The sequence below is a fragment of the Tenebrio molitor genome, chromosome 5 (genome assembly GCF_963966145.1).
Source record: "Tenebrio molitor chromosome 5, icTenMoli1.1, whole genome shotgun sequence".
In the NCBI taxonomy this organism is placed as follows: Eukaryota; Metazoa; Arthropoda; class Insecta; order Coleoptera; family Tenebrionidae; genus Tenebrio; species Tenebrio molitor.
In genome coordinates this window covers 21,936,962-21,951,638 of record NC_091050.1, presented here as the reverse complement: position 1 = coordinate 21,951,638, position 14,677 = coordinate 21,936,962, and the positions used below count along the sequence as shown (strand labels likewise).

At 36.2% G+C, this 14,677-nt stretch overlaps 3 protein-coding genes across 5 annotated transcripts; 2 read left to right on the top strand and 1 right to left on the bottom strand.

Annotated features, from left to right (window-relative positions):
- Positions 1-182: 182 nt before the first annotated feature.
- On the top strand, positions 183-1,092 carry LOC138132163 (chromatin complexes subunit BAP18). Its single transcript, XM_069049566.1, has 4 exons — positions 183-389; positions 501-592; positions 641-739; positions 798-1,092. The coding sequence occupies exons 1-4, from the start codon at positions 372-374 to the stop codon at positions 1,027-1,029; spliced, it is 441 nt and encodes a 146-aa protein (XP_068905667.1). The 5' UTR covers positions 183-371; the 3' UTR covers positions 1,030-1,092.
- LOC138132161 (probable RNA methyltransferase CG11342) lies at positions 1,054-1,949 on the bottom strand. Its single transcript, XM_069049564.1, has 2 exons — positions 1,669-1,949; positions 1,054-1,618 (listed from the first exon to the last, which is right to left on the bottom strand). Exons 1-2 carry the CDS (start codon positions 1,846-1,848, stop codon positions 1,079-1,081), a joined length of 720 nt encoding a protein of 239 aa, XP_068905665.1. The 5' UTR covers positions 1,849-1,949; the 3' UTR covers positions 1,054-1,078.
- Positions 1,950-4,117: 2,168 nt separating this feature from the next.
- Positions 4,118-6,086, top strand: LOC138132158 (zinc finger CCCH domain-containing protein 3-like). Of its 3 annotated transcripts, none has more exons than XM_069049561.1 (6): positions 4,118-4,227; positions 4,286-4,326; positions 4,380-5,187; positions 5,243-5,392; positions 5,444-5,639; positions 5,694-6,086. In XM_069049561.1, exons 2-6 carry the CDS (start codon positions 4,311-4,313, stop codon positions 6,015-6,017), a joined length of 1,494 nt encoding a protein of 497 aa, XP_068905662.1. In that variant the 5' UTR covers positions 4,118-4,227; positions 4,286-4,310; the 3' UTR covers positions 6,018-6,086. The 3 variants fall into 3 exon arrangements, with proteins under 3 accessions (XP_068905662.1, XP_068905661.1, XP_068905663.1); XM_069049562.1 differs by having other exon boundaries at positions 4,169-4,227; positions 4,289-4,326; XM_069049560.1 differs by having other exon boundaries at positions 4,164-4,326.
- Positions 6,087-14,677: the final 8,591 nt, after the last annotated feature.

The window sequence follows — 14,677 nt, the reverse complement described above, 5'->3', positions numbered from 1 at the left end:
GTATAAAAATTCACAATCATTTAGTTTTGATAAATAGCGGAAATTACATATTTTTAGATACAAAAATTCTTGTCTGTCGTATTAAAAAAAACACATTTGAAGTTTATTAAAAGCCATTATTGTTTTGTTTTAATTTATTCTCCGATTTTCTTATACGAACATACGGATAGTACTGTTGAAGTGTTGATGCATTATTTTATAAATATGTTTACGCTTTACGGATACGATACGTCAACGTCATGTCAACATTGTCAACAGCGCGAGACGCGCTAAAAAACCAAACAACTTCATTTAACAATACAGCAGTGCAGATTTAGTGTTTGGGTTGTACAGACATATATATTTTTTAAATATTAATAAATTAAGCCACAATGAGTTCGGCAAGTAAGGTAAGAACTGCATAATAATTTAGTAATCACCAAATAGGAAATTTGAGGTTATGTTTGATACGTTTTGGAATAGTTGGTTAACACAGCGATAAATTGCGGCTATCTTTTCAGGTGGGTGAGATTTTCACGGCCGCGGGCCAAGCGTTCAACCGCCTCGGCGACCTCACCATGCAACTTCACCCCAACGTGGAATCACAATCTGGGTAAGTGTCAAACTTTGAACCATCTCAAATCTAACATTTTTGATCCAGCAAGTGGACCGATGAAGAAATTGAGATGCTCAGACAAGTAGTAAAACAATTTTCGGATGGTTTAAATCAAATTAGCGAACACATAAAAAGGCGGACTGTGTAAGTCATCCCAATTTCTTCATACTGAGCAAAACTGACTCTAAGATTTTCAATATAGGTCTCAGATCAGAACGGCGCTGAAAAAGAAAGCGTTCGAGGACGCTGGCCTGCCAGTCAGGCAACTGAATACAGTAGCGCAAGCACCACAACAGAATGTTCAACAGCCGCTGATCAAATCTGAGGTCACTTTAAACATGCTGAATGCGGCAGAGTCGGAAGTCGACGTCGAGGGACTTCACGAGGAGGTCAAGCTAGAGTTTGATGGAGCAAATGAGGAAGTTTCGTCGTGAAGGATTAGGTGTAATTTTACAACATAACTTTTACCATAATTAAATTATTTTAAGTATTACAAAGAGGTTTGAAAATGATAAGTTTCCTGCCCCAGTCCGTGCGTTCGCTCTCATACAACTTAGATGCCTTGCAGTTTTCTACAAGGAACCGTTCTATCTCGTCTTCTACTGTTTGTCTTAGTTTCAGTTCTGTGAATAAGGGAAAGTGTGCGTTGCTAAGCTTCATGCGCTTAACTGCACTCCTGTAACATTTCCAAGGTTGAGGCTCGAGGACAATCAAGTCTCCTAAATTACAAATTTCTTTCAAAAATTGTCTCAGACCTTCATCCCCATGATTCAGATGTATCCACATCGTTAAGGAAAAGCAGAAAACTGCATCAAACTTTTCCAGTTTCCGCTTTTTTAAGTAATCTTTGATTAGCACTTTACCGCTGTCTTTCATAAAGTCTAAACAAATGAATTCTATTTGCCCATTATTTTCAGTCTGTTCTTGTGCCCGCTCTATTAAACTGGGGTCTATATCGACGCCTAAAATATTGCACGACGCCACTTTTCCTATTAAAAAATCACAAAGTGCAATTGTGAGATCCTAAAAAAATTGCTTGGAACTAGTTTCAAAATTGAATTAAATGTTGTTACCCCTGCGTTGCAGCCCAAGTCGAGCGCACAAAAAGGTTTAGTTTTGTCCCACACGCCAGTTGGCAGCAATTTCAAACGATTTTCCGGGGGATGAAACTGGTAATAATTTATGAAATTACCATACTGCACTGCTCCGGGGTTGCCTCCTTTAAAATCTAATTCCATATCCTGCATCTCCATTTTATTTGTTCTTAATAATTATAACAGAATATAAACTTTGACGACTTTGACAGTTGCACAGGACAGTTGTGTAAATGATCAAAACAGCAACTATGGGCAGTGTTGCCAGACCCATCACGAGAGGCTAAATGACCCAGGCCATTCCATACTTGTGCGCAAGTCCTATAATTTTGGGCGTTATTTAAATTTGACGTTCACGGACTTAGAAAATATCGCAAATTTATTGTTTAAAAATTAGAACAACACTTGCATATCTAATAAGAAACAATACAATAAAAGATCTTCTTTATGTAGTAAACTCATTTATACAGGTGTCCCAGAACTCGCGCGTCAACTGTTAACTGTGAATTTTAATATTTAATCCAACAAGGATTCTACAACAACAAACGTGAAAAGTATATTAGTTTTGAAATGAAAACGATTTTAAGATAACCGATCACACACGCCTTCCTGAAGGTAACTCTACTAAATGTATGCGTTTCCGAGGAAACGATTTTAGATGTTGCTGCTAAAAAAACTGTGATGAAATGTTTGGACAACGAGTTTTATAAGGGTTGATTTGGCACACAAATCCCAGGTCTAGAAAACGACCCGTAGGCGAGTTTTTTATGTAATTTTTTTGATTTTTTTTTAATTTTTAAATAAAAAAATTAAATTTTCAAATTCTAGGGAATTTTGTATTATATAATTGGTAATTCAAGATAGCGGATGCAACTACATCTGCAACATATGTTAAAAAGTAGAGTTTGAACATTAATATTGGAAGTTTTTTGGTGTAAATGACAATAATACACTGAAATATTCATAAAATTTTTTTAGAGGTCTATTAAACTACTAGTGCTTTAATAGATAGCCATAAACGACTCCAAATTGAATACAATAATAGACCTATTAAAATATTCTAAAAACATAATTATATCTTTAGTTTGTGTTCTACTCATCTACTGTTCTTTGCCTAACGTGCAGCACGCGGTACAGTACCATGCGGTACATGTAACAACAAAGCACCCAAGTTACTAACGCATGCGTATTGGTCAGGATCGTCCTGGGTTATTTAGCCTCTCGTGACCCATCGAGTGACATTTCGGTAGATCAACTCGGAACTTTTCGGTAGGTTTCGTAAAAAATCGGTAGATTTTTTTATTTCTCGGCACTGGACGTATTTCTTGTAATAAAACGATTGAATTTTACATAAATAAAAGCTACGCTCTTTCACACCCTCATCATGGCGTAATTTAAACAGAACACAAAAAAAAATAACGGCACATCAACCAGTCCAAAACAAAACGCCTTCCAGATTGAAAAAACTAAAAAGCAATATTTCTGTGAAGTATAACGTTGGAAAAACTTGCAAGAACTTCACGGTTTTTACGTAAACAAAATCGCTGTTTTCCATTTAACGCGAAAATTCCAGAAGTAGTTAAAGTGAACAATTACCAATCCTAGAAATATTGTCATAAAACAATACATATACAGTGTGGAATAAAATGATTTACATCTAAAATAAATTTATAAATTGTGAAACACAATTGGCAAAAGGAGAAAAACAAAAAAAAGAACAACAAAACAGCTACAGTCATATAATTCTAAAGAAATACGTTCAAGTCCGTAACATGTAGAAAATAACTAAACATAAATAAAAGCTAGACACTTTCACACCCTCTACAACAGAACACAAAGAAAGCGGGGTAATTAACGGGATCACCCTTTCGACTCCAGGAATGACGGCACATCAACCAGTCCCAAACAAAACGCCTTAGATGTTCTCTTATGCAAATGAAGTAAAAATGTTTATTAAAAATGTTAGATTATGAAAATTTTTTTGAGTAACTTTTCGGTAGATTTGAGGTTTAAATCGGTAGATCGGTAGATTTTATGCGAATTCGGTAGATCTACCGAAAATTCGGTAGATCTGGCAACACTGACTATGGGAGGCTGTTGCATTCTTGGAGAGAAAATTCTCAAATCTTAAATAATAAATTTAAATTTGTACGATTAATGTTTAGATAAATTTTAGGTAATAAAAATTTAAAATAAACTCTCGTCGGTAGGACAGTTTCAGGGGTTTCAGGTGTTTCAGGTGCGTTTGGTTTATTGGTTTCAACTTTCAAGAGTTCACAGAATCAGAATCAGAGACGTTTTATATTAAGCCAAAAATTCGTACAGACACAAATTACGTTTATATTTAGGGAAGTATACGATTTGTTTCATTTTCTTGCTAAACAGACATGTTTACAATTTTTTTAAATAATTTGTATTTGTAATTTGTGAACGCGGCCCATCAAGTGACGCATGCAAGCGCATGAGTACTTATCAACAAAAACAAAATGTCAAACTGTCAAAGCGTCAAATCATATGGTACGGGTACGTAGTGTCAGAGTAAGTAAAAACTTATGTGTTAAGTGTGAAATGTGAAGAAACTATTTTTAATATTTAGCAGAAATTAACGTCAGTTGGTCGCAATGAACTACTATCCACGTAAGTCTCCAAAATCCAAGTGAATTTTCTCCGTTCTAGACGACACATTTCAGCGATGAATCACCAACATATGTCCGAGCAGCCCCAGTTCCACTTCCTCCCACCGAGTCTCCCCAGCACACATACGAACCGTTTCATTTACGTAAAGCACAATTTCGTGAACCCGAACCCGAATCCGACCCCCCGAGTCCTCATCAACCCCCATTTCAAAAAGAAAGTTTACTTGAATCCCCAGTTCAACCAGAACGCCCCGAAAATCCATGTGAATCCCGCACAGAACGGTCTCCCAAGCGCAAAACCGAAAATTCACGTGAATCCCAATGTGTTGAAAAATTTTGCAACGTCCGTTAAAAAAGTGCCAAAAATCGAACCGAAACCGGTGTCAGAATCAAAAGCGACGACTGTGATATCAACTAGAAATAAGTTGGTGCGAATTCCGTATGATCCGGCAAACAGGGTGGTTAGGAAAAGACTCAATTCGTTGCACACCAAGTACAAAATTGTTCGTAGTAATAGTGTCAGTAGGTTTAAGTTAGACAAGAGAGGCGAGAAGGGTGTCAAAGCGATGAACAGTCCGGGGGCGAAGATCCCAAAGAAGAAATATGTTTATGTGAATCGGTTCTTGAGCATGGAGGTGATGGCCAAGAACGTGTTGTTGAGGAAGAACGCCAGCTTGAGGAAGCCTGGTTTTGTCAATATTAACGGGATCTTGTACAAGAAGTCGCCAAACTCGCTGAAGAAGGAGTCGGATTCGCCAAAACCTGTGTCCTCGAGGTACAAAATCGTGAGGAAAGAGACCAAACAGCGAATTAATTCCTCCAACCCGCGCCGGAGCCTCGTCAAACGTTTCAAACTGATCAGGTCCGCCCAGATCCCGACAAGAAGAACAAGAAATTACCAGATATTCTTGTTTCAGGTCCAGAAAGCAATCCAGAGTGTCCCTCAGCAAGCTGCGAAAATGCAATATCCCTTGTCCCGTATTCCGCAAGTTCGGGAAGTGCCGCGGAAAAAGCGACGGTACCTGCATCAAGCTGCATAACCCGGACCAGATAGTCCTGTGCACCAGGTGAGCTTCGGGCGGTGCAACCGCCCCCGCTGATCGGCCCTCGTGTTCAAGGTTCCTGCAAGGCGCCTGTATCGACCAGAAGTGCCTCCTCTCTCACAAAGTCTCCGACGAGAAGATGCCCACCTGCAAGTACTATCTCGAGGGTCTATGCTCCAGAGACGACTGTCCCTACCTCCACGTCAAAATCAGCCCCAAGGCGGACATATGCCGCGACTTTGTCGAGGGCTTTTGCAAGAAGGGTGCTCAGGTGAGTGCGGCGCCAGCCGAGTTCCGAAGTATCCGAATTCGGTTGTGGTTTCAGTGCGACAAGCGTCACCAGTTCTTATGCCCCGACTTCGAAAAGACGAAAAAATGCGCCAAGAGGAGGTGTCCGTATCCGCACGGGAACACGGTAAGAAAAAATACTAAGGTTTTAAATACGCTTGCCAAGAAATGTTCAACGAAAAAAGACAAAGTGAGGAAGAGAGTTGCGAGAGTGTTAGAGCCCGAAAACGGGCGCTACTATAAGGACTCGCACGTAGAATCAAGCGAGAGCGGACAGGAACCTGTACTTAAGGCTGTTTCGAGGGATAGACCAAAATTGGGGGATTTACCGGCTTTTATACCGTTTTTCGAGACCACGTGACGAATATTTCTTGGCAATTTTAGATTTTTACTATTATAAATGAAAGAACAATAAAGGATCATAACATAATCCGTGCTTTGTTTTATTTGTTCCGAATCCTTGATTTACAAAATAATTGAGTCGCTACGAATCAAGGCTGAATTTAATAACAGAGAAAATCGGGGTCATCAAGAAGGACTGTTTGAGTTGGCAATACAATTACGAACATTTTTTATTCGGCTATTTGCAACACTGCAACCGGATATGTTTTATTAGTTTGTTTGACAGATATCTGACGTAACATTAATAACGACAATGGTAGGTTATGAGAGTAAAAATTAACGGTAAAAATAAACTAAACTTGAAATGGAGAACCAGTATTATCTAAAAAATTAAATAAAGGAAATGCCCCAAGTGACCCTACACTTGGCTCTAAACATAAATTAACACTTTTAGGCTTTCAAGCAAAATTCACCAACATGTTTTATCTAATTTGAAATATCAAACGTTACTTCTGACTGACTATAGTCAGTGTGCAGTGTCAAGCCGTCAATAACCGGAAGTTACTCCAGTTGTACCATTTAAAAATTAAATTCAATATTACCAACTTAAACAGTCCTTGATCACCCCCACATAAAGTAGAGTTCGCTACTGTTCTACCACTTGCATAGACAACACAGTAAACCTATAGAACGCAAACTCCCATAGTTTTTTCAAGGCCTTCTGAATCAAAAAGCTACGCTTTTTGATTCAGATGGCCTTGAGTTTTTTGTGTCCCGACGCCATCTACTGGCTTGTGGTAGGTGCAAAATAAGACACAGCCAGCTGGATATCCTGGTTTATTTATTTATTTTAATTTTCAAAATAATTTAATTATGAAATTAAAAGACCATTTATTTTGAAGTTTTTATTTTCAATTTTTTTCGATACATTTCCATTGCATTTTTATAAATTTTGATTTGGTGTTTCTTTTCCTCAATTGCGAAAAACAGAGATTTATGGCTTCCTCACCTTCAAAATTTTGCTCTTTATTTTGACATCGAATTTTGCATGTAACGTTTTCGGTACATTGCAGCCCGTAGTTGCAGCCCGAATTTTGGATTAACATTCTGGCTTTTATAATTTTGATTATGCTCAGCTTTTCTTATTTTCTTTTTGAAACTTTCATAAGAATTTATACTCGTATCTTCATTACTACATAAAACATGATTTACTTATAGCGTCTTCAGTAGAAATATCGTAGATCAGTAGATCGGATGAAAATTCTATAAAAAATAGTTTTCAGTTAAAATATAATTATCAATATTTTTTTACTATTACTGGAAGTAAGTCTGGACTGGAAAAGGAGGGAAGTTGTATTGAGTCGAGGGTACGGCCACATTCAGCAATCTATTGTTCGTGCCGAAGTATTTGCTGGTAACATGAAGTCCACACACAGTGTAGCTGTTATACCTACACTTTAATAGGCTACAAAGTTGATAACTGCTTGTTACCCGTGTTTTTAATCCATTTCATAAAATGCCCAGGATATTTAATTGGATTTGAAAATCTATGGCGAGTTCCACATGGTTTAAATACCTTTGCACTCTGCAAATTCTCGTAACAGTAGATTTATTATTTATGACTTAATATGTCAAAATATATATATTTTTTTAAATTTTGGCATAAGTTTCCGCGATTTTTATTTTTATACCTTAATTTAATGGTTTGAGGTTCTTCGGGAAATTTGTGGTACTAGAAAAGAAATTCGTTAACATAGTTTAATGAAGTTGGTCATGTGATGGAAATGAAGTGGCGATATCTAGTGAAATTTAGAATAACCACACATTTAAAAAGTTAAATATCAGGTTATGTTATATGCCATTTCATTGTCAAAAACTGTCAGTTTATACTTTTATGACGACGAAAACGTATAAACTGACAGTTTTCGACAATGAAATGGCATATAACATAACCTGATATTTAACTTTTTAAATGTGTGGTTATTCTAAATTTCACTAGATATCGCCACTTCATCTCCATCATCGACTTGTCATTTGGTTTACTTTTTTTCGACATTTGGGATGGCCATAACATAGTTTAATGAAGTTGGTCATGACTATCCATGACATACTTCATACGAAGCCCATTTTAATGGAATTGGAATGGCCATAACATAGTTTAATGAAGTTGGTCATGTTTTTATAAAACGGCAGCGTCCCCTGACGGCTTGTGGTGGGTGCGTTTCCAAAAAAACCGATAAAATGCATAGGAGTTTGCGTTCTATAGGTTTACTGTGTTGTCTATGACCACTTGGTAGAAAAAAGTTGGCAGAATTGCCTTCTACTATGCTTCTACTCTAGTAATTTTAGCTTTATTAGGTTGGCAGCACGCAAGTTTAATCTTTGTTCGCTTCGCATTATCGCATTCCAAAATCCAAATGGACGTAGGGTGATGGCACGTAGTGTGTGTGTGTGTGTAAGTTTTACAAAAGTGCCGTCACATTATAGGACATTTTAAAGACAGCTGAAAAATTGACCAACATGCAGCAACAAATGAATGTGGTACAATTAAAAGTGAAACAGGATGTAGCCACAACATGGAATTCCATTTACATCATGATACCTACAAAGATTAAGTAAAAGCAAAGCTCCAATCACAGCAGTGATGTCAAGTTTAAGCTCCTCAGATGCTCAGTGCAGAATAATGACTGATAATAGAAGATCGTGTCCCTGTTCTGAAGCCACTCGACTTGACAACAGTCTTGTCTGGCGAAAAATATGTAACCCTGTCATCCATCGTGCCACTGGTGAGATAGATGACTCCAGCATTCTGTGAACAAAATATCGTGCGTTACTGCAGTGGGTAGAAAACTAACGGAGTTCGCCAGTCGAAGTTATAACGAATGATATTTCAAAAGTTTCATCGAATGATCGATTGTTCGTGGAACTGAAAGTGTAGAACGTAAGGGGCTGGGAGATGCCATAGCAAAAGTTAGCCAACAAATGGAAAATAAAAACTGTTTTTATTTAAATAGAGTTTATCTCGTAGCAGACATACGTCCAAAATCTCAGAGGCTTCTTTGATCTAAATAATTGTTGATCGCACGGTATGTTTTATTTTGGTAAAGTCTGTCTCAATTACCAGTAACGCTGCATTTTACGCTCGATTTTACGTACTAGCAACCGGCAACATTGTTTGGTGAAAAATGTGTCAGGTTGTACGGGGTCATTATAAATGATTATACCATCGTAAAGTAACGCTTAAGGTATAAGATTATATGGCCCTTTAAAAGTGTTTGACCGGAGATATATAAACGTTCCTTTTGTCGCAATTGCAGCAGGCGGTCAGCCCAACCATAAATCATGCTTCAAGCAATTCTCTATTGTGAATTCCAGAGCCGGCCTCAAAACAAATGGGTACCGACGAAATTATATTTATTTATTAAATATACAATACTATTAATACTATTACAAATCATCTTTACTGTTTTCAAAACACAAAGAACTAAAGGGAATTTCGTTACAATAACAAAATTTACAATAAACATCAAAAACATGTTCTTTCACAACTTTTTAATCCCTGCCCTGAACGAAGGAAAAGGGATGCAGCTGCACGAGCCGAGACAACCATCTTAACGCCAATATTGGTTTCCATTATTGGGATAATTTTAGTGCTGCCATATAATCTTATACCTTAAGCGTTACTTTAGTAGGCGTTGGTGGCTTAGTTGAATGTGCCGCAAGCTTTATAACATGAGTGAGACTAGCATCGCCGATAGGTAGTGCTGCTGGCGGTAGTGTAAATTTGTCTACTATAGGGCATTCATTTTAAATGTTGGGTAAAGTTGTAAACCCAAAACACCATAAATTACGAAAGCGGCAAATTTTCATTGTATCGGGACCGTAAAGTAGGAATCCCTCTGTTTGGTTGATGGTTGAATGTATAATGATGTCGTTTTTACCATTTCTGGTCTTACAAGATGCGCAGGCGCCCTAACTCACCCTTTGGTAGGGGTGTCTTTTGTGACGGCCTGCTGGCCGTAACAACATGCATCTTTTAAAGTAAGTAAGAAATAAATAATAAAATACGTAAACAAATAAAAAATTAATCGTCATCTGAATCAAATTCACTAGATGATTCACCAGTATTGGCAACAATTATTAATGGTTCAACTTGGGCTTCTCGATTCCACCATTCTTTAATTTTGGACCCGAATATATTGAACACAGTTTTAGATTCACTGAGTTTCGGACAAGTGTGAAAGCAGGCAAATTTTATTACAAAACCCAACATTTAAAATGAATGCTCTATAGTTTGTCTAACGTTGCGAAGCTAGCGGCACATCCCAAATTTTTGTGGGTTTTCAACGCCAACTGCGATGGGACAATCATTTATAATGACCCTGTATTTGTGTCTGTCAATTTCCGTTTTTATAACTCAAGATTTTAGAATAAAGGAAAAGAACGGTGTCAACCTTTTTATCTCTTCGAAACCTTTTACTACAGTAATGTCAACAAAAAGTTAGGTACATACTCCCTAGTATTCGAACTTTTTTTTTTTACTATCAATTGACAGATTCTTTGCAAGTCCAACTAAATATGCCGCAAGAAACCAAAACTGATTGTGAAACGAAAATACATCTATCAGTTAGCGAGAATAAATTAGCCATTTGCAACTACTAAATGTCCAATTTTTACCCTTTTGAGGTGACGTCACGATTTCCTTCCTCGCTTTCTCTTTATTGAAACGACAGAAACAGAAAAAAACAAAAAAAAGGCACGTTTATTTATTGATGATCACTTAGAGGTTATTTTATGCTCCTGTCAATTTAACAATTTTTAATTTCTTTCACTTATTACATTGATTACAAACATAACCTTTCGAAGCAATTGTCAACAAATTTGACACATTTATAGTTATTTATAATCAATTCAAATTTGTTTCTGATCCTAGCTCAAACATACGTAAAGTTACTAGATAATGACGTCATCGCAAAAGGGTAAAAATTGGACTATATAGTTTGTCTCAATTCTAAATTTCCATTACCTGTTGAATTATGTTGGCAAAATAAAAATATTTCTAAATTGGGGATTCTTACTGTGTTTTCAATTTGGTGGTAGGTCGTAAAATTTTATGGTACTTTCAGTTAAAGATCTTGCGGGCCTTATAAATGCTAGTTTACCGCTAGCAGGTAATATTTTAAGCAGGGTTGTATTGTACATTTTGTATATTTGCATTGTACGGCAAACGGCACGCGCCGCTTCCCAACCTTTTCAAACCCAACCATTGTGCCCGTTAATCGCTCATAATATGCAATAAAATTTTACGACCTACAACCAAATTGAGAATACAATATAACCAAAGTTGGCAATATAATTATTTTATAAACATGATTTGAAAACATTAAAATTTGTTCATAAATTTATTTTGCTTTTAGAATTTGATTTTCTACCTACTTACTTGCTGCATTTTAAAAAGGGTTTTCGTTCTTTTCCTTTATTCTAAAATTTTGAATTGTAAAAACGGAAATTGATAGATAACCTAACAAATACAATCTGACGCATTTTTTACCAAACAGTGTTGCCGGTTGTATTTCCAACGTAGAAGTATTGGTGGAAATTTAGAATTGAGACAGACTTTACTTACAAGGAATTCGCTGCCTTCCATTTTTGACATGGTTACGATATCTTTTGTTTGATCGTTTGTCACCAGAAACCACAACCTAACCAAATTTATGGCAACCCAGTAACGAATATCCCTAAATCCTAGTGAGTAATTTCTTGAAAAATCTATAGAGCATTTTTCATTTTAGCGTCAAGTAAATTACGTTGTTTTCGAATCATGTTTATAATTATATTGCCAACTTTGGTTACTTATTATAGAGGAAATTTAGAATTGAGACAGACGTGTTGCGTTTTATATAAAAATTACGTTTTTGATATTTGATACTTGTATTGGATAGAGGGACCAGAAAAGATAGTTTTCGTAATACAGCATTACAGTCGATCATACAGTTCACAAGCTTATAAAAAATTATAGTAGGTAATAAAATGAAAGGCCTCGTTTCTAAGCTCTAAGAGAAAAACTTCTCAATTTAAAGGCAGTGGGTGTTGTAGCCTGAAGACCAAACAATGCTGCAATATTCTAGTCTGGAGCTCACAAATAAAAAATATAAAGAGAGAAAAGTACGGCAGTGCTGGAAACGTTTGCAGTTGCTAAAAATATGATAAAATCTAACGCTTTGAATGATAAAGATGTTATTTAGTCGTAATGATCTGTAAAAGCTAACTTTTGAATTTTGATCAAAAGTAACGCCGAAATGTTAACAAGAAATACGATGTAAAACATAAAATGTGTGTTTCAATGAAAATGCCATCACGTTACATTCGAAACGTTCAAAGAGAGTCGGTTTCGACTTTCAACCGCATCACAGTTCCACTTTCCGCAAACCCGATTGAAGCGTAATGTGGTCTGCGGAAGTCGATATTTTCTTTTAAAATTTCAAGTCGTCAGCATAAAAAAGGGATTCAAAATCAAGATTTAAGCTAAATAAAATTTCATAAGATTATTTGAAGTCATGCTTAATTTGTATCCTTAAATATTTAAATTTGTAATAAATTTCCAGGTCTGTATGGCGTTTGTATTTTATCCCGAGTTTCTTCATAATTTCGCGAGAAAACTACGGTGGATATTGAGGTTTTTTAAAACGTTCAAATATATTTTTTAATTTATGGTAAAAAAAGGAACAAGCAGTGTTGACATCAGTACAGTTTTTAAAGACGGGCGAGTCAGTATTAAAGAGCAAATCGTACCATTGAAGGAAGTTAGCTTTTCTGAAATTGAATGTTCTTAATTTGAGGTCACGTAAGTCATTCTCGTTACGTAAATTCATTTCAATTTCCAAACTGGCGTGATAAACATCTTCTTAACGTTGCATTGGTCTGTTAAACAGAAGCTAATACTCTGTCATTAGTATTATGTACTGAGTTATGTTTATTTAAATTTTTCAAATCCAGAAAATGTAGAAGAGAGCTTGTTCTATGTATAGGGTTATTCCAAATGATTGTAGTCGAAGTAGGCGTGAAAACTGAATGTCGCTGCTCCACATAAAAAAAACATCAAAATGATGTGAATGTGACACGGGAGTTAAATTGATTGCAAAACAACTCAATATTTCTTAATTCAATCGTTAATTTAACAAAAATAAATAAAAACCTCATCACCGCACTTTTCACCTAAAAAATGACAGTGACAGCGACAAAACTGACAGTTCACATCGTAGAGGGTTCACATGAAAGCGGCAAAATAGATATTTATGCATTAAGGGAGATATGTACATGATTTTTCCCTAAGGTTGACGTGGTTATAATCCGAGGGCCTTCGGCCCGAGGAATTATAAGTCAACCGTCCGGAAAAACATGAATATCTCCCGTGGTGCATACAATATTTTATTTTTTAGTCTCTACTTAAAAGTTAAAATTTTATTAAAAATATTTAGCAGGGAAGATTTCGTGAATATGTGGTTGCTATAGTTTCGTTCTCATGAGTTTGTTGCCAACAATGTGGAGGGCGAAAAAATATGACAAATCCCAAGGGAGATATGAGTTGTTTTTCACAATCTGTATCTATGACGAAAAGAAACAATATCGGGTTACTATAGCTATTTATGCACCAAGGGCGTTACAACGATGATTACGCCCGGAGAACGATGAATCCAGCTCGAGGGCTTTAGCCCGAGAGATGGATATCGTTCGATGGGCGTAATCATTCGGTGACGCCGTGGTGCATACAAGATTTTATTTTTCACTATACGTGTTCTTTAAAAAAAAAAAAAATTGGCATCTTTGCAATTATGAATTGATGAGGGCGTTATGAATTCATTACGCCCGCTTATTCTTATTACGCCCGCTTATTCTTATTACGCCCTGTTTTATTCCCCGGTTGTTATGGACATGTTTACGTATTTCGTATACTAGGAGTTATCATGCAATTATACTAAAGTGAAAAATAAAAAAATATATGTAATAACGTGGGCATGGCCTACTTTGACTACAATCATTTAGAATAACCCTGTATTATGTACAGGTACCGTGCGATCAACAATTATCAAGTCTAGATCAAAGGCTTTTGATTTTGAACCGTATTTCCAAATTTAGACTTTCAGATGCTCCGGAAGCATGGAAGTCTTTTGGGTTGCATATACCAATTTAAATTTGGAAATTTTTACTGAAACTCGGCCAAACAGACAGCAGCACTGTATGTTCATTCTCCGTTATTGAAAACATCATTAATTACGATTCAATGATTAATCTTTTATGTTCTGAAGTAAAAACCATTTTTGATTTTTGAGTTAAAATTTGATTCATAGTGACAGTTGTTTGACGTTTATTCGCTGAGTTAGCAAAGATACGAAAAATCTGACACTGTGAAAGTCATAGCCGCCCCTTATCTAAGTAATTGTTGATCGCACAATATTTCACGAGTGATAATGAGGCCAACAGAATTGAAAATGCAACCTACAATACATTTGTATACTATACAAATGTATTATGGGTTGCATTTTCAATTCCCTCGACCTCATGATAATGAGAAAGAATTCACCAGTGATATAACTTGTGAATTTTTTCTATATTCGAAGAGTGTATTACTGCACAACTGAATAATGATTCCAAGTATACAAAAAAAAATATCTTTGTTAA